At 32.4% G+C, this 22665-nt stretch overlaps 1 protein-coding gene across 2 annotated transcripts; it reads right to left on the bottom strand.

The window, feature by feature from the left end:
• Window positions 1-4788: 4788 nt before the first annotated feature.
• On the bottom strand, window positions 4789-21328 carry LOC129951884 (putative inorganic phosphate cotransporter). Of its 2 annotated transcripts, none has more exons than XM_056064242.1 (6): window positions 21006-21328; window positions 6872-7056; window positions 6361-6813; window positions 5913-6297; window positions 5614-5852; window positions 4789-5547 (listed from the first exon to the last, which is right to left on the bottom strand). In XM_056064242.1, exons 1-6 carry the CDS (start codon window positions 21043-21045, stop codon window positions 5383-5385), a joined length of 1467 nt encoding a protein of 488 aa, XP_055920217.1. In that variant the 5' UTR covers window positions 21046-21328; the 3' UTR covers window positions 4789-5382. The 2 variants fall into 2 exon arrangements, with proteins under 2 accessions (XP_055920217.1, XP_055920216.1); XM_056064241.1 differs by lacking the exon at window positions 21006-21328 and adding an exon at window positions 16648-17113.
• Between the last annotated feature and the right edge of the window lie 1337 nt (window positions 21329-22665).

The following is a 22665-nucleotide window of genomic DNA, read 5'->3' as shown; positions in this document are numbered from 1 at the left end:
CAGCCAAAAAATTAGCTCACGAAATAATCGCCTCGATATTTCTCCATCTACATTAAATCTCTTCAAAGTTAGAAAGAACTGGAAACTAAGACTCAAAAGACTTTTTCATCACTTAGGTGATTGCAATAACCAACATTATGTAGAACTGTCGGCACAGATAAAATGCCTTTCTAAATTAATCAGTGAAAGAGTTCGACTTGAAACAAATAAGAAATTCAGGAAAAAGTTAGCCAGTCTTAAACCAAATTCAAATGTTTTTAAGGTAATTGACCAGATAACCGGCCGCAAAGCAAACAACACGCAATTAAGCAATCAGGTTCTTTCGTTTCAGAATAACAATTACTCGACCCCATCTGAAAAAGCAGAGGTATTTTCCTCCTTTTATACTATTTTATATGCCCAAAAAACACAATTTTTCGATCCGGTCACTACCTTAGAGGTAAATACTTTTAATTCTTCTTTCCCAGTTTGGAACGCAAACATACATTTGACAAACTTTTCTTCTCTAAATAATTCCTCTAACAATAGCAATGTTTCCTTGATTCAAGAAACCTCAGTTGAAAATTTAATCTCACTCTAAACAATAAAAGGTCAGCTGGTCCTGACCACATCCCAAATTTCATTCTTCGTAGAACCAAACATACGCTTGCAAAGTTTCTCACCCCTATTTTTAACAACTGTCTTAACAAATGTTATTTTCCGACTGCGTGGAAAAAAGCTTATCTTATCCCGATAAAAAAAGGCAATTCCCAATATTGCATTGAAAATTTCCGCCCAATATCTCTTCTTTTTAATGTCGGCAAATTATTCGAAAAAAATCATACATTTAAAACTTTTTAACTTCTTTGATGATATTGACCCCACGCAACCGGAACAGTTCGGTTTTAAGAAAAGACACTCCATTGCATTTTCATAATCAAATTCTTAACAATCTCAGATCAAAAAAATGTACTGTTGCTTGTGCCATTGACCTAAAAAAGCATTTGACTCTGTCTGGCATGCCGGCCTTATTTTTAAACTGAATTTATTGCACATCCCTCCAACCCTTATAAAAATTCTGATTAGTTTCCTGCAACCTCTTCACCAGTCAACATCTTCTCGGGAGTATCTCAAGGATCCATCCTTGGACCCCTCCTTTTCAACTTGTACTTATTCGATTTTCCTACACAACACGTCGAATCCAAGGTAAAATTCGGTAAAAGAACACCTCAACATAGTTATTCCTTATTATAAAAAATGGGGTATTGACCTGAACCTTGATAAATGTGAGTTATCTGTTTTCGAAATGCGGCTGGTAAAGGCCACCACCTTGCTGTTCGTGAAAGCCGATATCTCAAACTATCCATAGATGGAAAATCAATTCCTTTAAAAAAATCGATTAAGTACTTGGGCGTCAATCTTCACGAAAGATTGATTGAGAAAAGCTCTAAACAACAGCAAACCTGCAACTCAAATATAATAAGTATAGGTAGACCAATTCTAAGTCGCCAAATTAAAACAATCAAAAAAAACATATACATATATTTATGGATGTGTACCTCCTAAAATTTAAGAATGTAATTTGTATTAAAAAAAAAATAAAGACTACTACTACTTCTACTACTAACTTATTTTTATAAATTGTCACTTAAATGAGATTATAAAGAAATTACACTTACAATTCGATAGTTTTACTCCCCATGCTGGTTGTTCTCCCATACTATTAAATTTTTATATCACTGCAATTTTGTAAAGTCTTCGATTTTCCTTTATTTATTAAATTTGAAGAAGCGCCACAACACAAAACAATCAAAGTCACTAAAATTTTATTTAAGTCTCTGACACAAGTAGGAAACAAAAAATAAATTTATTTTTAAGCGACAGTTCGACAGTTATAATTCCTTATTTCAATTTATCTAGCCTTTTCCGGTTAACAGGTGAGCCAGCAGACAAAAGATACGACAGCGACGACAAGACGCAACGGAACAGACGATCACACGAGGCATGATTAAATGAATTCCAATACGATTTACTTTATACATCCAAAATAAAAATAACAATGTCACTTAGGGTTAACTTCACCAATGGCGCTCTTGACAGTTAATACAGTTTTTAGTTATGTTTGATTTGTTGAAATGCGGCGGATATAGATGAAAATGAAAGCACCTAGTATGTTTTACCTCTAAGAGCGCACTTTTGGAACCCGAAAGAGATCAACCCAGCTTAAGCTAGTAGGTAATAGGTATACAAATATGTAGCTCTAAGAAGCTCTAAAGCTGGAGCGTTGATCGTGGAGCGTAGAGCGTCTGTTCGCTTTAATTACCAGAAAGTGAATGAAAAATCGTTATGTTGTCTTGGTCTGGTCTGGTCTGGTCTTCTGGCCTGGCTATACCTGTGATACTCTTTTTAAAACCGTTTTTTTTTCTCTTCTGGCTTTTTAATACATACAGTTGCAGGTGTGCCTTAAAAGGCATTCTGTTCATGTTAACATGAATTGTCCATGGCCTTAGGGGATTTATACAGTAGTTTTTACTAGTTATTTTTTGCAAACAGGTAAACTTAAAAGTTTCGCACGATGAACTACTTTTTCTCCAAAGAAGGAATTTTCTAAACAGGGGTTGTGCATCATATATGTAAATGTGGATAAAGAGAGGTCGACGTGTGGCAAACTTACAGTTAATGTTAAGCCGAACTACAGTGATTGACATTTGACAGCTTTCGTTAAAAAAAAATAAATGCAAAATGCAGTTTTAATAAATTTGACAATTAATTACAATAAGATTAACTTTTTTAGTAAATATCTACACACAATGTACAGCAGTTACGAATGAGAAGGTAAATAAGACTGTTGTCAGTCTTTAGTGTTGCCTAAAAATATTTAAATTTATTTTTGACGTTTTTAACTTTTTTTTACGATGATCAAAATTAAAATCAAAACTAATATTATGTATCATTATATTGTTGTCTAACATTGAATTCATTCGATGTAGCAACATTTGATGTCCTTTCAAAACACACCGTTTATTTACACAGTGATAATAATGTAAGTTGGCGGTGTGCCGCGCCGTTGAGTAATGCAGTTTTTGAGTTGTCAGAAATGTACAAGAAATGCGAATCTCTGAATTAGCTCTCACGATATGAACAATGCTGACGTTTCCTATGCAGTTTAAATCTGTTTTTTTTTTGCGTCTAAGATCTTGCATGCAAGAGTTTGTTGAAACGTTTGACATCTGGCAACTTCCTATTGTCAGATAATATCATAGCTGTCATAACATGACTATTTTCTGACAGCTGCTATCAGATAACTGATTGATCGAACAATGTTGTAAGATCTGACAATTGTCTGTCAAAGTATAAATCGATTGAATTTTAAAATTTTTCTAAGTCAATTATTAAAAAATGGCAACCCTAAAAGTGAGAACTGTCTAGCGAATGTCTAAATCCAAGTGTTAATAATAAAGCTATAGGTAAATATTGGATAAAGTATAACAGCATAGCTGTGATCTTTTGGAAAAGTACTCGATACAACCACCTACCTTTACTTATATTATTTACTTTACTTGTTCTGGATATTCGAAACATCTCTCATTCTAAATATTTATTAAAAAAACTTACATATTCATGTACATTATTCATTTCATTTATTTATATGCACATATTTAAGTAATTTTCTACAGTTTTTTTTCGACACAAATAAAGTTAACAGAATTGTGGTAATTTTTTAATCTCATACGAACGAACGATGTACCGTCTTTCTACAAATTACTTAAATAAATAATAAATATTAACAGATGAATGAATGAAATAGAATGGAATGGCTGAAGCGTGTTTGCCGTTTGTGTTTCAGCCATTATGTCTCCCAATAACTTCCACCGATTAGCCAAATGTCTTGACGGATCCTTTCCCCATTATCATCAAATGTTTGGGTGGCAATTGATATTCCGTCGATAAATTGATGATGATTAAATTATGTTTTTTTTTTAAATTTATCTGGGCGGAATGGTTAAAGGTGACTAAGCAGTCAAGTCATTTCGATTGGCTACATGGAACTATAAAGTGAGTTAAAATTTTCCCTCCGGCGGAGTATTGTCCAAAGTTAGTTGAATAGATTTTTGACGTTTCAAAATCAGCGGAAAAGATCCAAGCATTTAAAATGAAAAAAATCGTTCAGCATTTAAATGTAAACATAATTCTATCATATTCAATATTGGAAAAACTTATAATCGTGTATATTTAGCTTTAATTTTAAAAGGCGTCATACAAGGGAACGTTCTAGGCCGAAACTTCGAACTACATTAATACATTTGTGTACCTTTATACTGTAGTACCAGTGGCATGATGGCAAGTGCGTTGAACACTCCTGCCAGAGGTCTTGGGTTCGATTACTGCCTATGCCATCTTAAGTCTTTTCACGGGTACTGCCTCTTGCGAGGAATTGACAAATTCTAAAAGAGTAAATCTTGTCATGAAAAAGTGCTTTCTCAAATTAGCAGTTCGGATTCAGCATATAAACTGTAGGACAGGACTATCGGCCTGTCATCAGATAATCCAATAGAGACCAAGCTTCAAAGCTGTCGACCGACATCATACGAAAATTCATATAGTCTGCACCGTCCTCCCCTTAGTAAGTCCAAATCATGAAGTTCCCTTACTTCGAGAAATGGATTCATCCAAAACCAATAACTATCGACACTAATGGTAAATCAACAAAAAAAATAAACAACAGATTAACCGTTTTTAATGTCAAATGTGACATTTGAAGTTGCTCATGGCAAGACATAATATGCCCAGTCAAAAAAAAACAACGGATTGCGGAAGAGAAGCTGGATTGGATTTTACTCTTGTGAAGCCTCAGGGTAAACAAATTTATAAATAAATTACAATACTAAAGCACTGAACGCTTCCATGTTTATGGTGGTGTTGCAATTCTCCTTAAAGGATTTATTACATTTGGTGTGTTGTTTATTTTTTTTTAATTAATCTCTTTATTTATTTAATAACATGAGAAGGCAAGCATTATATTTATAATTTATGTTTTTTTTGTTTAGTTAAATAATATCTTATTGTTAAAGTCTAAAGGTAATCAAATGCTAAAACTCTACACACTCACACTTTGTAACAAAGTTAATATAATAATAACAAAAATTTATATAGTAAGGTATTTTCATACAGTAATTTAATTAATATAAATATGCATAAGCATATTGCAGTCGAAAGCTTTAAATTCGTTTTATACTTAATTGTGTGTGTGTTTTTTTTAAGTTCCAACCTGTGGTTTTACTATGAATTATTTTAAGGCTACAAATTTCTTTTTGTTTATTCATAAGAACCCTACAAATAAACTGGAAAAGAGAAGACTAAAGATAATGAGCTTTTATTGAAATAATTTTATGTTTTAAATTATTATTTGGTGTTCTTTTTTTGACCACCTTCTTCCATATCTTTTTCTGGTCGATAATCATTGAAGTCTTGAACTTCACCTGAAGCCCATATCATATAGACAATCGATGTTGATACTAATACAACAAATGCCACCCAGAATACTAGACGCCATTCAAGAAGTGTTGTCTTAAAAATGATGAAGAAAAATATTAATTACCACTAAATAGATTGATTATTAATAAAGAATCTTACATTGGGTGTCATTACTCCTACAAGATATGGTGTTATAATTCCAGTTATAGAACCAATTCCATTCGTAATGGCCATCAAAGTTCCTGAGTAATTGGGACTCAAGTCGATAGGGTTCAACTTCATGCCAGCATAGTAGGTACCCATGAGACCCATGGCAATTGTAAAGAACGCCACAACTAAGAATCTATTACAACCAGCGTACGAGGCAGCCACAATAAATACTGCTGGCCCAATTGCAGCTGGAAAAGAAGGAGTTAGTTTGTTAACGAAGAACAAAATAGAAGACTAAAAATTCTTACCAATTGAGGTAAACATCTTCCTCGATTTTGTGATGCCAATGATGTCGTTCGTTATAAACCAATCCGCAAATACTCCAGAAAGAAGCGATACAATCCACATCATCAGATATGGCAGAGACGAGTAGATTCCGTTATGTTTAATAGAAAACTGCATGACATCATTCATGTACTTTGGCAAATCGGTGACCATAATGTAGAAGCCCCAATCGTGACCAATTTGTGCGGAGATCAATGCAAGCATTGGAGCATTGGTAATTATTTTCTTCCATGGTGTAGGTGGTAGGTCAGTTTTACGATCAATTGAACCCATTTCTCGGATGAGATATTCCTTTTCGGATTGCTTGATGAAAGGATGAGATCCAGGGTCACTGTAGCAAAGAACAGTCTAGAGCAAAATCATACAATCAGAACTTTTTCTTTCTGAGTATCCAAACTGAGATAAACATACAAAAACTAAGAACCAAATAACTGCCATTCCACCAAAGAAGTAGAATGTATAATCCCATACATATGCGTCCAACAACAATCCAGATATCGAATTACCCAAAATGGTACCAACTTGTCCACCACCCAACACTAAAGCTCCCAATTTGCTTCTCTCTTTTAGTGGCACCCATGATGCAATGAGTACACTCAAGGCCGGGAATGTAGTTCCTTCACCCATACCCATTATAACACGAACAACAATTAAAGCATATGATCCTCCCATACGTATAGCCAATGGAGTGAGTAAAGTGAAAATAGCTGTCGATAGAATTCCCAAACAAAGAGTCCATTTTCCACCGAATTTTTCAGCCAATATTCCACCGGGAATATGAGTTATTATATAACCCCAGTAGAATGAGGACAAAATTAATCCCTGATGTTCTTCTGACCAAGTATATTCACCACCATGAGGAACCTGCGTAAAATTTTAAATGAGGATAATACTGTTGAAATATGTTTTCTGAATTACTTACGACTTCTTCGCCTGGTTTAACTGGCTCACGCATACAAACACCCTCACTATGACCGGAACCTGTGTGATTTTTGGCAACAACCAATTGGGTGATGGCTACTGAGAGAGAAATTCGCATCGTATATGCATTTAGAATTGCCATGAAGCCCATAAGAGATAAAATTACCCGCTGGGGTAGTATGAAATCTGAAATACATAAAATATAACAATTAAAAAAAAGAGACAAAATATAATATTTGTAATGTTTTAAAATAAAAAAAAATAGAATAACTTAAAAATACTTTAAAAAAGAAACAGCCTTTAACGTTGATATCTTATAAAACCCCAAATATTTTAATAAATTGATTCAAAACTTAAATATTTCCCAACTTAAAAGGGAATTTAAATGTCAAAAATATCAAAGAGTTAAATAATTTCCCAGACAACTTGACAAAACAATTTCACACTAGTTGTGACTTCCTTTTCCGGGAAAAGCTTATCCCAGTGAAGTTATTTTCGTTGTCTATTTTTGTTTATTCTTTCACGCTGTTAAGAATTTTTTAAAAGAACCTTTACAATACTAGCTTCATTTTCAATAATTTCCCGTCTCCCAACTTATAACCCTTTTCTTTCCGTCTTAATTTTAAATAAAGTGCCTTGCAGATGACAGCGAACAACGAATGGACGAACAAACTTGGTTTTATAAATTTCAAAATGTCAATTTTTAAACAAAAACCCATTAACATTATAAGAAATCAATTGAAAATAACGTAAGAATAATAAAATTTGCATTTTGTTCTGTAAAACAAGAAAATTTTGTAAAAATAATTTGGTAGTGACAAATTGCAGTGTGGTTGTAACGAACTGTCATACTCTATTGGCGTTCCACATACCATCCACACCTCAAAATTATACTACTCTTGTTTTTTTTTTGTGTGAAAGGCCATGGCAGAGGAAAATATGGAGACGAAACTGACAATTCGTCAATATCTGCGAATAGAAATAAAGCCCATGTGAAAGATTTCCAAATTTAATTTTTAATTGTTAAAACATGTGTATTATTTTTGATATTTAGAATTTGTTTTCCATGTCAGAAATAATAAATTGTTTTTCATCTGTCAAAAATAAATAATCTTGAGTAAAAATAAATCAAGCGCCTACAGATTGAATATTTTACAAATACAAAATGTAAACACACGTTTATTAATATTGTAAAACACACCTGAAATCATTAAGGGTGTTTATAAAAATAAGTTTCTATTGTTTATTCAATAGTTATTTCTTTGTTTAGTTTACGATTTACATCAGTGATAAATATATCCCTTTAATTGTTTATCAGATAATTGAATAATTACTGCATGTGATTAGAATATGATTAATTTTAAATAGTCTTTGAGTAAAAAAAAAATATTTAATTGATAGGAATAGTTTTAAAAAGTACGTATTGTTTTAAACAATACTCAGGTTGTGGAGATTTGGTTTCTATGATTTTTTGATTGATTGATTGTTTTGGAGATTTTATACATAAGTCATCAGTCATTTGAGAAGAAATTGTTATTTTTTATGGCTGTAAAATCTTAATCAATTTTAACATAGCTTACTACGATTATAGGCTTTAAAAACAAAATAAGAAACATATTTCCCCGGGACAGAATTTTGTTTCCCATTACATGCGAAATTGTGATGTTTGACTTAAAGATTCCTATAAAATTCTTCTGGTTCAAAACATTTTTGTACAGGTTACCCGAGAACTGTTTGTTGTGATTGTTTTTTAGGAGCAATAAAAAAAGAATTCTATTTATGACTCTTACTGAAAAATTAGTACACAGATTTTTTTAAATGAGATCAAATTTAGTTTATTTCCGAATCTGTAAGCTGGATTATAGCCCAAAAAAGAATTCTCTAGGCGCTTATTTCTAAATATACAAAACATTATGGTAAAACAAATAGTCTAGGTTATTAAAAACCTATATTATTTGTCAAGTCTACAAAATTTCTCTACTATAAAACAGCTTTTTCAAATACAAATTTGTATAAACATTCTATCTCAAAAATTTTAAAATACATAAACAATCTACATAATTAAATGTGAATTCTCCAACCAGGAGTGGGAATCGGCTAAGCCGGTAGTTGATTGTCAATTTGCTGATTATTGTTTTGACTTGTGGTGTCTCTACATTCTCTATAAACTTGGTAGAGAAAATATTTGTAAAAATGACAATTGAGCTCTTATTTATGCTGTACGCGATAGGGCCCAGATGTTTAATTTTTTCATAAAACTTTGAATTTATTAACAATTGAGACTAATTAATAAATAAATAGCAAATTTGATAATAAAATCATGCGTTTTATAGGCATCAAATATGTACCTCAAGATGTTTATACAAGCAACAAAGTTAAAAGGAAGTAAACTTTGAACGGTTTAATCATTTTACCATCATATGCATTGATGTCATTTTGACAAAAATAATATGACAAAAGTGACATAGGTTATGTTCAGACGACATAAGGGACTTAGCAAGCAGATAAAAAAATGTCATTCCAGTTTAGCAACTTTATTGGAAAATTGTCTGGAAAGAAAGTCATAAATAATGTCATTAGATGTCCAGTCAAGTCTGCTTATGGCAAAATGACAGGTGATCATGTTTTTTTTACTCGACTCAAAGCTTAACTTTATTGATCTATGATGTGTATGTAAAAGATTTCTTTTTCAATTTTGGAAAAATTTTAAGGAATATTTATATAAAAACGTAAGTTCTTTTGGAAGAACAAATCGATTTTATTACTCTCAAATATTATTGTATACGATATCACGAGTTCTCTTTTATAATACATTTAAAAGCATTTTTTTAAGTTTATAATTTATTTGTTCAATGTTATTATTTCATTGACTTTCACAATTGCATATGGACACTCTCTTTATTGTATAAAATTTCAAGAAGACAATAAATTATATTAAAAAAAAACAAACAAGTGAAAAACATTAACAGTTTGCAAATATGTATAATAAAATAAAATTTCACAAGTATAATGGAATAAACTGCAAACACATGTTTTATTTGTGGATCGATTGCGGCGGGTGTTTACTAACTTTATTTCACTTTCAAGGTTAGGTAATCGGAAATGATTATTTTACGCTCGTTAAATAAAATCTACAAAAGTTGTTGTGCTTTGTTGTCATTGCAGAGTTAACTACAGTAAACCACAAATTAAAATTTCAATGCAGATTTTTTTTTAATACTAAAGCTGTATTCAATATTATTATGCCACCTAAAGTATAATTAGTGTTAACGTAGCTTAAGGGATAAGTATCACTTTCAGGAAACAATCGGGGTTATGTCATCTAGACAATGCATTACTGTGACAATTATTGTGGTTAAACCTTAAACCAATTTAAGCATTTCAAAGCGTTAGCTAAGAATTGATTTAAATTATTGGAATTTGACTTAAAGTCATAACTTCAAGCTAAAATATCAGCATCTAGATGCAACACAATCATTGAGCTTTTTTTATTCACAGTCATAATTTATTCTGCTATTATAGTGACAAGAAAACGTGAAATTTGGGCCGAATATTCAGCACTATCACAAATTCCATCGTAATCAAAAATATGCAACGTTTCCCGATTGAAGTATCACAAATTCCATCGTATTAGATTCGGAGTGAAAAAATCATTTAAGATTTTCAAAGTTCGTATAAATTGGCATCACTGAATTCGAATGGAATGGAATGAAAACAATTTTTTCCACGTTAGATAATTTGTGTCGGACGCTCAAAGAAAATGTTTATTTTAAGGAAAAATTTTAGTATTTTTACAAATTTTATTGTTTTATAAATAATTATTTGATTTTAAAGGGCAAAAACGACAAACAAGGCACAATATGAAAGGCTCTATCAGCTAATAAGCGAAGTGATGGCAATAATTGCAAAGGCCAATGAATCTATTTTGTTAGAAATATGATCAAGTTTATGTTAATTTATATACTAAAGAATTTTGTTTTGAGTTTTAGCAACATACACTTGTTACCTTTATTGAATATCAAAATAGCGACGGTTTTGAAATAAGAATTGAATTCAATTTGTAATTTGTTTAATTTCATTTTGACATAAAACAGCTGATTTCGAAAATCAAAATGAAAGCGTTCAATTCGGAAATACTTGTTTCCACTCGGATTTTGTGAAGGCAGTTTGTCGCAGATCGGGGCGGAGCTGTCCGTACGGGGAATTATTACGATGGAATTCGTGATAGGGCTGATTCTCTTCCAAGGCGTAAATTGTCTCAAGCTTATCAGTGCCCTCACAAAAAGTAGTCCAAAGGTTTTAAATTACACTATCACGCCACGCCCCTAAGAGGCGTTCACCTAAACTTTCCTTCAGTAAATTGAATTCAGTTACGTATGTAAATAGAACTATAATTTTGGTAATAAATTTGAACGATTTCCAAAAATTTATCAGATGCGTACAACTGAAAAATATAGTGCTCAAATGATTGTTGTTGAAATGTGTTTCCAATGACAGCTGATATCCAGAAACAGAGTCTCATACTGAAACCTTAGAGCCATCGGATATTATAACGGAAGAAATCCCCTGGTCTAGACGGAATCTTCCTATGATGCTTCAGAAGACCATAAACCTTATCATCCCATACCTAGCCAGCATTTTCAATAAAAGCCTTAAATGGGGGTTTGTTCTCGTGGGGTGAGGTAAAGTTGGTTTTCATCCCTAAGGCTGGTAAACCTACCCTACGGAGGTCAAAGACTATAGCCCCATTAGTTTAACATCGTTTATTTTGAAAACTTTTGAAAGGCTTATTGAAATACACATCCGAAGCACCGTGAAACCGGACTGTATATCGGAATTTCAACGTGCCTACATTAAAGGAAAAAGCGTTGAAACAGCATTGCACAGTGTTGTCAGCGTCATAGAAAAATCACAGAATGACAAGGAATACACCCTTGCAACGTTCTTGGATATTGAGGGAGCCTTCAATAACGTGAAGAACGAAACAGTGAAGCAGGCCTGTGGACGACCACAAAATCGAAAAGGCAATAACACAGTAGATAATGTGTATGCTCAGAAAGAGACAAATTAACTCTGAGCTAGCGGAAGAAAGGGTGAGAGAGCCACATGAGCTCTTGCCATGAACGGCATACTCTCTAAATTGAAATTAAATGGAGTAAGGATAATTGTCTACGCTGATGATCTTGTATTACTAGCGTCTGGCAAGTTCCTACCCACTATCAGTGAACAAACCGAATACGCCCTCTCGTTGGTAAGCAAATGGACTAGAACTGTGGGCTGATAGTCAATCCAGCTAAAACAGAACTAGTGCTATTTACTAACAAGAGCAAAATACCTTCAATTGAAAGCTGCACTCTTAAAATCTCTGATCACGCAAAGTATCTCGGTGTGATCTTAGATAAAAAAACTAAACTGGGATCTGAACACCAAAGATAGATTAAAAAAGGCATAGGTTGCCTTTTACTCCTGCAATAGAATTTTCGCGAAAACCTAGGGACCAAACGCTAAAATTATCAGATGGATGTATTCGGCAATAATTAGATCAATACTAACCAATGGTAATTTGGTATGGTGGAAAGCCTTAGAAAAGAGCGCGAACCTGAAAAATTTGACAAAAGTTCAAGGACTTGCGTGCACTGTCATTACGGGATCAATGAGATACATTCCAACTGCGGGACTAGAAGTTATACTGAATCTAATTCCTCTAGACCTCCTTGTTCAAGAATCTGCGGTTAAAAGCGCCCTCAGACTTAGTCAAACTAAAGTCTGGATTAACAGTTCCATAGGACATGCCCAGATCTTTCATAAAGTTATGGGTCGTAGTAGTACAACAGGCTATAAAATACCCGAACTTGATTTTCATAAACCACTCCAGGCTGCCATCCTAAGCAGAGAGGAATGGATAGATAATATACCATACTTCAGTGAGTCGTCAATAGCTATTCTATACTTTCAGAGTTTCAGAGAAACAAAAATTGTGATTTGAATGCGTTAAAAAAATGGAACAAACCGAAATAAAGAACATCCATTTGCATGTTCGAAAATCCAATTCACGATAATGAATTGTGGAACACCCAAATTTATTTTCGCAAAGTCTATTCACAATAACTTGAACTATACGACTTGAACTTCACTATGTTAACCGAAAATGTTATTAAGTTGCGATAGCCCAGCTAGAAACTGCACGGACGGACGGACGGTGGTTATACGTATGGTCATCGATACCGATAAAAGAATTATAAAAGTAGATAAGCAAGTTCAAATTTTTATAAGCCTTTATGTTGGCCATAGGCTCTCATTGGAAGGTCCGAAAAATCATGGTGAAAGCTTTTTTAACACCACAACAACTGTCTTTGCAAATATTAATAATTGTTTAAAATCGTTATTTAATTAGTACAGCTTTTTTGATCGTTTAAATTGTTATTGTTGAGAACTTAAATTTTGTCGTGTGAATTTTGAAATATAGTGTGCGTAAGGCACATTGTATTTTTTGATACCCATCAAGCTCAAAAATATTAGTTAGTTAAAATTGATTACCGTATTTGAAATGGTCACTATGGCGTATACGTAATTTTTTTAAATTGTTTTACTTTATGGAAAACTAATTCTATTCTTCTGATAGTTCTTTCTTTTTTCGTATTATCAAACAGAAATAAGTAATAAATAAATAAATTGTTAGCGTTTAAATCAATACAAACCTATGAGGATGTACATTCTATATCGACTCCTTTCTGACAATTTTATCGAATGTGACATTTCAAAGATGTGTACGTAAAAAAAAGAGTCATAAAACGTTTTGTCAAGTTTCAGCATACATAGATGTAGTTTAATAATTTCCAATATCCGTGGCATTCTATAAATAGTATAGTAGAAAATTCCCAAGAAAACCCATCGGCAGTAGGCAAAGTTTTGTATTTAAAAATTGGTACAACTGAAAGATGACTTGTCAGAATAATAATAAAAAACACAAATAGAAGAAAGTTTTGTGAAAATCAAAAGTTAAAATTAACTTCAGCGAAAAAAGAAATGGTAGGAAAACATCTGGAATTTGAGAGTCTTTTAAAACGAAGACTACTACATTAACATATCGTGTTGAGGTGAGCTTGAAGCTCGCCTCAATTATTTATATACCTAAATCGAGTTGAAATGAGCTTGATTCTCCGATCGGATAGTTTTGTTTTAATCAAATAAAAAAACAGTTGCATATTGAGTAGGTAGCATATTTTTATGTGGTGCTGAACTACTCAGTTTTTCATTTTTTAACACGAATCAAACTATCTCACTTGCACTTCATAAGAAACATCGAAACAACATTTACATTTTAGAAAGTGCTGTCAAACTTAATCATTTTTAAATCGTCTTATGGGGTGCGAACACTAAAAATATTTATTTAATCTAAACTGAGATAAACCTTTGGTGGAAACATAACAAAACTTAATTATCTTTTCTTTTATTTTCCCTTGCAAAATAAGCCCAGTTAGCCCATTTCCATTAACAAAATTTAATAATATCTTCAGTAACAGATTGATTTTTTTCCATAATGCAAAACACATGATTCCAAATGCACAACTACTCAATGAACACAGCCATGACTGAGTTTTTGATAAAAATCCAACAGTCCGTTTTTTCGTAAAAAATACAATCTCCAAAAAAACAGTACGAACATTTGGTAAAAATGATGTTCGGTTCTCGATATCAAGTGAACAATAGAAGGAATTGACTTCAAAATAATTTCATTAATCCAATTTGTATTTGTTTATATAACGATTAAAAACTTTTAACAAATGCTACTAAAATTGGTAAAAATTTGTTAACGACTAAGAAATCTCGTTAGGAAAAATAGATTTTGAAGTCAAACTATTTCACCATATGCAAAATATTGTGAATAATTTTTATTTTCTTAGAATAATCCAATTGACAACTTTTTTAACAAAACACAAAAATCTTCAAACTTTTAAAAAAGAAAAATTGACAAACGGGATGGGAAATTATCAGTGTGGGTCGCAATCCAGCCTTTTTTTTTAAATTATAAATAAATAAATTGGGTGGCGCAACAGTCCATGAAGAACCAGGGCCTAGTGACTTACAACTCTCAACCATTCCTGTGTGCGATTAATGTTATCAGAGATGAAAGGGACCTACAGCTTTTATGCCGAATCCGAACGGCTAAATTTGAGGAAGGACTTTTCATGACAAGAATTACGCTTGAAGGCTTTGTCAATTCCTCGCAAGAGGCAGTATCCGTGAAAAATGTAAGGTGGCACAGGCAGGGATTGAACCCAAGATCCCTTGCATGACAGTCCAACGCACTAACCATCACGCAACGGGTACTCCTTTTTTATGAATTGGTTAAATAAATAAACCAACCACCCTATCAAGTTTTTTGAAAGACCTATCTTCATCTTTCTGTCTTATTATCTTTATAGCAGCATTTAGTTTAAGTCGATATATATATACTGGTTCTTAAGATATAGATGACAAAAAATGAAATCCCGAACTAACGAACGTATGTACAAACGCACACACAGACATATCTCCAAAAATCTTTGATTTAGATTCTAGAGACCGTGAAACGTCAAGAAATGTCAAAATTTCCAATTCAAACAATCGCTCCGATTCCAATTAATTCTAATGGGAAGTTAAGGTTTTTATAGTTTAGCTATCGTATTTGGAGATGGCTTAAAACTTGGAATATATTTGAGTCTTAAAACATGTCTTCTAAATTCTTTTAATGAAAAAAAGAAGGAAACAATATAAGTCAATGTTTTGTGTTTTATTATGAAATGTCACATCAAGCAGACGACAGAATTGCCAAGTGCTTATTTTTAAGTAAGAATTATTGTTAAACTTTAATAAGAAAAAATAAAGAATATATCTATCTATCAATCTATAAGTTAATTTATGTTTATGAAGAAGGAGCAGGACTGGGGTTTTTAAAGTACCGTTAATCCTGCTCTTGACTAAAGTCAAAAAAGCGAATTGACCCGGGATGATTTAACAATTCTATTTTTCAGGTTTTAAATCAATTATGAAATACTTCCTTGACTAAAAGAAAAAAAAAAAAGTTTAAACACAATTGTTGCCAATTGTGATCATCTCTTGAAGAAATAATACGACCAGGAAACTTTTCTTTCAAAACAGCGTGATGTGACCTCAAAATGTACATAATTTTTTAAGTGAGTCTTAACAATTTCATTAAATTGCTTGTATCATTTTATTTTTAGTAAAGATGTAGTTTTTAGTTGTCAAATGTCGAAAGATGACAGGATCAAAAGTGATAACTGTCATTATTCAAAATGACATCTCTTATTGGTAAAAAATGTTTTTTTAGTTTTTAAAATATGTAAGTTATGTATAAATATATCCTTTTCACTATGGTCTACTCTTACAGCTTATGTCTGTAAAACATTTAATTTATTTCAATCTGAAACTTTTGAACAACATATATTTTTGACTGTAGAGTAACTAACGAACCCTTTAAATAATTTAATTAATCGTTACATTGCAACGAGTTGACAATAACATTCTTTCTTTAGATTTGTTCACACCGCTAATCAAAACTGTTTCGTTACTAAATGGCGTACAAATATTCTATTTTTTAATTTCAAGTAGACACCTAAATAGTTAAATTTATTTTTATACATTAACATTTACTTTACTGCCACACAAATTTCTCATGTCATTGAAAATATGTAAATCAATAAGTGTGAAAAAAAACTAACTTATTGTTTTAAATTGTCACTTACATAAATGAGATTATAAACAAATTACACTTACAATTCGATATTTTTACTCCCCATGCTGGTTGTTCTCCCATACTATTCAATTTTTATATCACTGCAATTTTGTAAAGTCTTCGATTTTCCTTTATTTATTAAATTTGAAGAAGCACGGCCACAATACAAAAAATCTAAATCACTAAAATTTTATTTAAGTCTCTGACACTTTTAACTTTGAGTGATAGAAACGAAACTTTAAAAAACAAAGAAAACAAACAAGTAGGAAACAAAAAATAAATTATTTAAATAATATTTTTAAGCGAGAGTTCGACAGTTATAATTCCTTATTTCAATTTATTTAGCCTTTTCCGGTTAACAGGTGAGTCAGCACACAAAAGACGCAATGGAACGATCACACGAGGAATGATTAAATGAATTCCAATACGATTTACTTTATGCATCCAAAATAAAAATAACAATGTCACTTAGGGTTAACTTCACCAATGGCGCTCTTGACAGTTTATACAGTTTTTAGTTATGTTTGATGAATGAGGAGAAGAAAGAGAAAGTTAAACAAAATAAACGTCATCATTAGAATAAATGTATCAAGTCTCCACAACTCTACAAAGATGAGAGTTATTGTTGCTTATCAAAATACTGCGAGAGTTCGAATAGATTTATTTACCTTCAACAAAGTTGAAGGTTCAGTCTTTAGTGTTGCCTAAAAATATTTTAATTTATTTTTGACGTTTTTAACTTTTTTTTACGATGATCAAAATTAAAATCAAAACTAATATTATGTATCATTATATTGTGGTCTAACATTTAATTCATTCGATGTCGCAACATTTGATGTCCTTTCAAAACACACCGTTAATTACACAGTGCTAATAATGGAATTTGGCGGTTGAGTAATGCAGTTGTTGAGTTGTCAGAAATGTACCAGAAAAAGCGAATCTATAAATTAGCTCTCACGATATGAACACTGCTGACGTTTCTTATATAGTTTAAATTTGTTTTTTTTTTGTGTATTAGACCTTTCCACACTTTGACGAATACAATTTTTGGGTGCGGGTTAACCTAAACATGCGATTCTAATCATTGTTGTGCATCTCTAATGACAAATAAAAACAAGCCATTGTGGTAGAAATGTCATAATTATTATTAATTATCATTTGTCAAAAATTCAAACTAAAATATTTTAATCTTAAAAAATGTGTTTTCTGACTAAATTTATGTTGCATTATAAGTTTTTTTTTGAGAAACTAAATAATTTGTAATATAAAAACAAAGTTTCCAAAATTAATAATTTTTAATTATGTATGGAATTCAAAATGTTAAAATAAAGTTTATTTTATGAACAATTTTATTTTTTATTTATGTAAATTAGTGACTTCATATTTGCAAAATAATTAAACTTATTATCAACTAGCTTTTTACCCGTGGCTTCGCTGGCAGTGGAGAAATTAAATAAGTAGGAGAGATAAAGGGTAAGGGTATAATAATAGAAATGAGCCAATATAATAACTAAATTTTATTGCTTGGGTGAGATCAACAATTTTCAAAAATTACTGCAGACAGTGAAGTTTCAACACCTTAATAAATGCTTATTGAAATGCAACAACAAATGTTAAAATATATTTCACCGTAACAAAAATAAATAATTCTGAATTCTAAAGAAAGAAGAGTCCACCACTGCCGGAGTCTATTTTACGTAAAACTTGATGGAAAACATGATTTTGCTCTGGAAGTAATTGAGGGACTAATTCTGCCACTTGATGTTGCAGTCCTATGAAATCATAATCTAGCTCTCGTGCAATTTCATTATCAAAATCATCCACATTGTCTCGTCGAGGGCTGGACATTCCAAAATCATATAATTTTTTTCCAACCATCGTAAAAACCTTGTTTTTGATCATAATTAGCGTTTTATTGTAGACATGTTCATTGAAAGTAATGTCTGTGTGTACTTGCTGCAGTTTATGTAAAATATCTTCAGCCATGTATTCTTTGTACTTATTCCAAAGAGTTTGAGGGTTAGAAAGACCGCAAGAAGATAAAAGCATAGTGTAAAGTTCCTTGATTTTATCTGGCGATCGGCATTGTACAGCTTCCTCTATAATTTCATCCCAATGATTATCATTTTCTAACAGTTGCCGAGCTTCACATGCTTCTCGGTAGGTTTGACATTCCTGACCATTGAAAATTTTAAGTTCTGTAAAGCTAATTGGACCTCTAACATGATGCAACAACATGCGCAGACATTCGTTACATATACGGTAAATATAGAAAAATTAGAAACAGTTGGAACTATATTCAATTGAATTAGATATTGTCGTCACCGTCGGTATACCTTCAAGAGTGTATGTACAAAGTTTCATGATGATCTGTTAAGTAATTTTTGGGTGAAAGCGTAACAAACAAACTTACATTCGCATTTATAATATTAGCATGACATGAAGTATGATAACCAATAATAAACCTAAACCTAAAATATTTTGTTGACCTTAAGCATTCTTGTTAAATCATATGCAAAATTGTAGCAATTTATTCCTACCTTTGGAGGCAAAGAAATGTTTGCTAAATAAAAATTCTCTATTTATTAACCTGAGATTAGCTCTTTTCGTTGAAAATAAAGGGTGTCTCAAAATCTATGCGAGATTCGAACCAAAGTGAAGGCTTTTCTTAAAAGACAGCGTGAAATGTCAATTTCAATTTTTTTTTAACTAAATTGACTAGTTAAGGGCCTTGCACATGAGAGCGAACAACTAATGTACGAATGGACGAAGAAACGTGATTTTACACATTTCAAAAAGTCAATTTCAAACAAAACACATTTTAAATATAAGAAAACAATTGGCACTTACATATGTTAGGATAACAATATTTGCAATTTGTTCTCTAAAACAGGGAAATTTTGTAAAAACAATTTGGTAGTAACGAATTGGTCTGAAGTTGCTACGAACTGTCAAACTCTATTCGCGTTCCACATACCATCCACACTGCAACGAATAAATTGCCTTGCACATGAGAGCGAACAACGAATGAACGAATGGACGAACAAACGTGATTATACACATTTTAAAAAGTCAATTTCAAAAAAAAAATACATTTAAATTATAAGAAACCAATTGGCACTAATGTAAGGATAAAAAAATTTGCATTTTGTTCTCTAAAATAAGAAAATTTTGTAAAAACAATTTGGCAGTAACGAATTGCAGTGTGGTTGTAACGAATTGTCAAATTCTATTTGCGTTCCACATAAAATCCACACTGCAAAGAATAAATTGTTCGCGCGCAACATAATCTCAAAATTATACCACTCTTGTTTTTTTTTTTTTGTGTGATAGATCATGGTTGGGGTAAATATGAGGAAAAGGGTAATTCAATTCGTCGCAGTTTGTGAATAGAAATAAAGCCCATGTGAAGGGAATGTCGAAATATGTGAACATCCACAGCTTTAGTTTTTCAAGTGTCATAATTTTTAAACTTGAAACTTTACTTCTGTTGATCCGTTAAAAAATATTGAAGACTCCTTATAAAATGCTATAAGTTCACAATTACTTCTATTCTGTACTGTACAGAAATATTATTTTTCCTATTTAAAATTTGACAAGGAACCATTTTACATAAAACATTAAAAAGAATTATAAATTGAATAAATAAGTAATTTGCAGAGTAATAAAGTTCAGCATTTAGTTGAATAAAAAAGCATGATCGGTTGTCACTTTGACATAAGTGAGCTTAGCTTAATTGTTAAGGAGTTATGTTTAAATATATCCTTTTTTCACTATGGTCTACTCTTACAGCTTATATCTGTAAAATATTTAATTTATTTCAATCTGAAACTTTTGAACAACACATATTTTTGACTGTAGAGTAACTAACGAACCCTTTAAATAATTTAATTAATCGTTACATTGCAACGAGTTGACAATAACATTCTTTCTTTACATTTGTTCACACCGCTAATCAAAACTGTTTCGTTACTAAATGGCGTACAAATTTTCTGTTTTTTAATTTCAAGTAGACACCTAAATAGTTAAATTTAATATTGAAGACAAAAACCACCTTCGTTTATTAAAGTTTAAACCTGTAGCATTTATTTTATGGTTAAATTAATTAAATAAGCAAATGTTTATAATTAAATAAACACCAAGGAACTCATAAAACCCCAAGACATATTATTCTATTCATTCACTTCACTGCCCGCCAAATATTTAATTATGTACTTAATTTGCGAAAGTCTGTACCTACAGAGTTCTGTTTTATTTTTATACATTAACATTTACTTTACTGCCACACAAATTTCTCATGTCATTGAAAATATGTAAATCAATAAGTGTGAAAAAAAAACTAACTTATTTTTTTAAATTGTTACTTACATAAATAAGATTATAAACAAATTACACTTACAATTCGATATTTTTACTCCCCATGCTGGTTGTTCTCCCATACTATTAAATTTTTATAACACTGCAATTTTGTAAAGTCTTCGATTTTCCTTTATTTATTAAATTTGAAGAACTTGAAGAACGCGGCCACAACACAAACAATCTAAGTCACTAAAATTTTATTTAAGTCTCTGACACTTTTAACTTTGAGTGATAGAAACGAAACTTAAAAATACAAAGAAAACAAACAAGTAGGAAACAAAAAATAAAGTATTTAAATAATATTTTTAAGCGAGAGTTCGACAGTTATAATTCCTTATTTCAATTTATTTAGCCTTTTCCGGTTAACAGGTGAGCCAGCACACAAAAGACGCAACGGAACAGACGATCACACGATTCCAATACGATTTACTTTATGCATCCAAAATAAAAATAACAATGTCACTTAGGGTTAACTTCACCAATGGCGCTCTTGACAGTTTATACAGTTTTTAGTTATGTTTCTTCTTCTTACTTCTACTCTGAACGTCGAACTTGTCGAGTTGTAGAAGCTGAGTAAGGTCAATGATTCTCGAGAATTTTCTCCAGATGAGTCCTGAAACTAAAGGACGTTCTTATCCCTTTACCTTCCCAAAATCATCATCCACTCCCACATAAACAAGGCATACCAGCCTACGTTTATGTCACCAACTCCCATCCCACCTCCCACGTTTTTAATGGCGAAAAAGCTAGCAACGGTCCTACCTCCTACTCCTATACTCCTTCTCACTCTAGGTAACCTAGCTGAATTGCTGTTACCGAATCCCAATCTTTTCCTTACACGTCAGAATGATGAATTAACATCAACTGACTCCCCACCCTTTCTCTTCCTCCCCAATCACCAACTCCCATCCCACCTCCCACGTTTGTAATGGCGAAAAAGCTAGCAACGGTCCTATCTCCTACTCCTATACTCCTTCTCACTCTAGGTAACCTAGCTGAATTCCTGTTACCGAATCCCAATCTTTTCCTTACACGTCAGAATGATGAATTAACATCAACTGACTCCCTTTCTCTTCCTCCCCAACCACCTCTTATCATTATTAGGCTGGATCTAAGGTGTTAAACGACCCGTGCCGATGATCAGCCTGGCTGGGGGCCCAATTCAAAAATAGCCCAGTCTCTAACGGAGTACCCGGATACCTGGCGACCTCCGGATTAACTAGCCTTATCTGTACATGCGAATCTCTGTGCAGATGGACCTTTTTTCTTCGCGGGCTGAAAAGACACCGCAGCAAACCGCTAGCGTCGAATGGGCCGAGAGCATACTTGCTACAACAAGATCCAATAAGGACTCTACGTCCAAAAGAGAAAGGTCTCTTGAGGGGGCCGCACTGACACCAAAACCGCCTCGGGTGCATAACACCAGCACCCCCCTCAATCCCATCAGGAAACAATCCAGTTTCAGTAACGTCGCGAAGGGCAATGTTGTGGTTGCGGTCATTGACAGGAGCGATGATGATGGCACAATATCGGCTGATCGTTGGCAGTTGGTCAAGGTTAAGCTCTCGGGTGGCTTTTTGAGCATTTTGAGAGAGCTTCCAGGACCACTTCCTTCCATAAGCGATGGGGGTTGGCATCAAGGCCATGTCACACTCATGGTTTGTGGCGACCAGAGATCTTGTGACCTTTACAAGATTGCT

The sequence above is a fragment of the Eupeodes corollae genome, chromosome 3, assembly GCF_945859685.1.
Source record: "Eupeodes corollae chromosome 3, idEupCoro1.1, whole genome shotgun sequence".
Taxonomy (NCBI): domain Eukaryota; kingdom Metazoa; phylum Arthropoda; class Insecta; order Diptera; family Syrphidae; genus Eupeodes; species Eupeodes corollae.
This window is presented reverse-complemented; position numbering and strand designations above follow the sequence as displayed.

What these genes read in the sequence shown, in the direction of transcription:
- LOC129951884 (XM_056064242.1), bottom strand. Translation starts at nt 21,045, where the DNA reads ATGGGAGAACAACCAGCATGGGGAGTAAAAATATCGAATT. An exon ending in GGGAGTAAAAATATCGAATT is followed by an intron (nt 7,057 to 21,005) that starts GTAAGTGTAATT and finishes TATGTATTTCAG; the next exon opens with ATTTCATACTACCCCAGCGG. An exon ending in TTAAACCAGGCGAAGAAGTC is followed by an intron (nt 6,814 to 6,871) that starts GTAAGTAATTCA and finishes AATTTTACGCAG; the next exon opens with GTTCCTCATGGTGGTGAATA.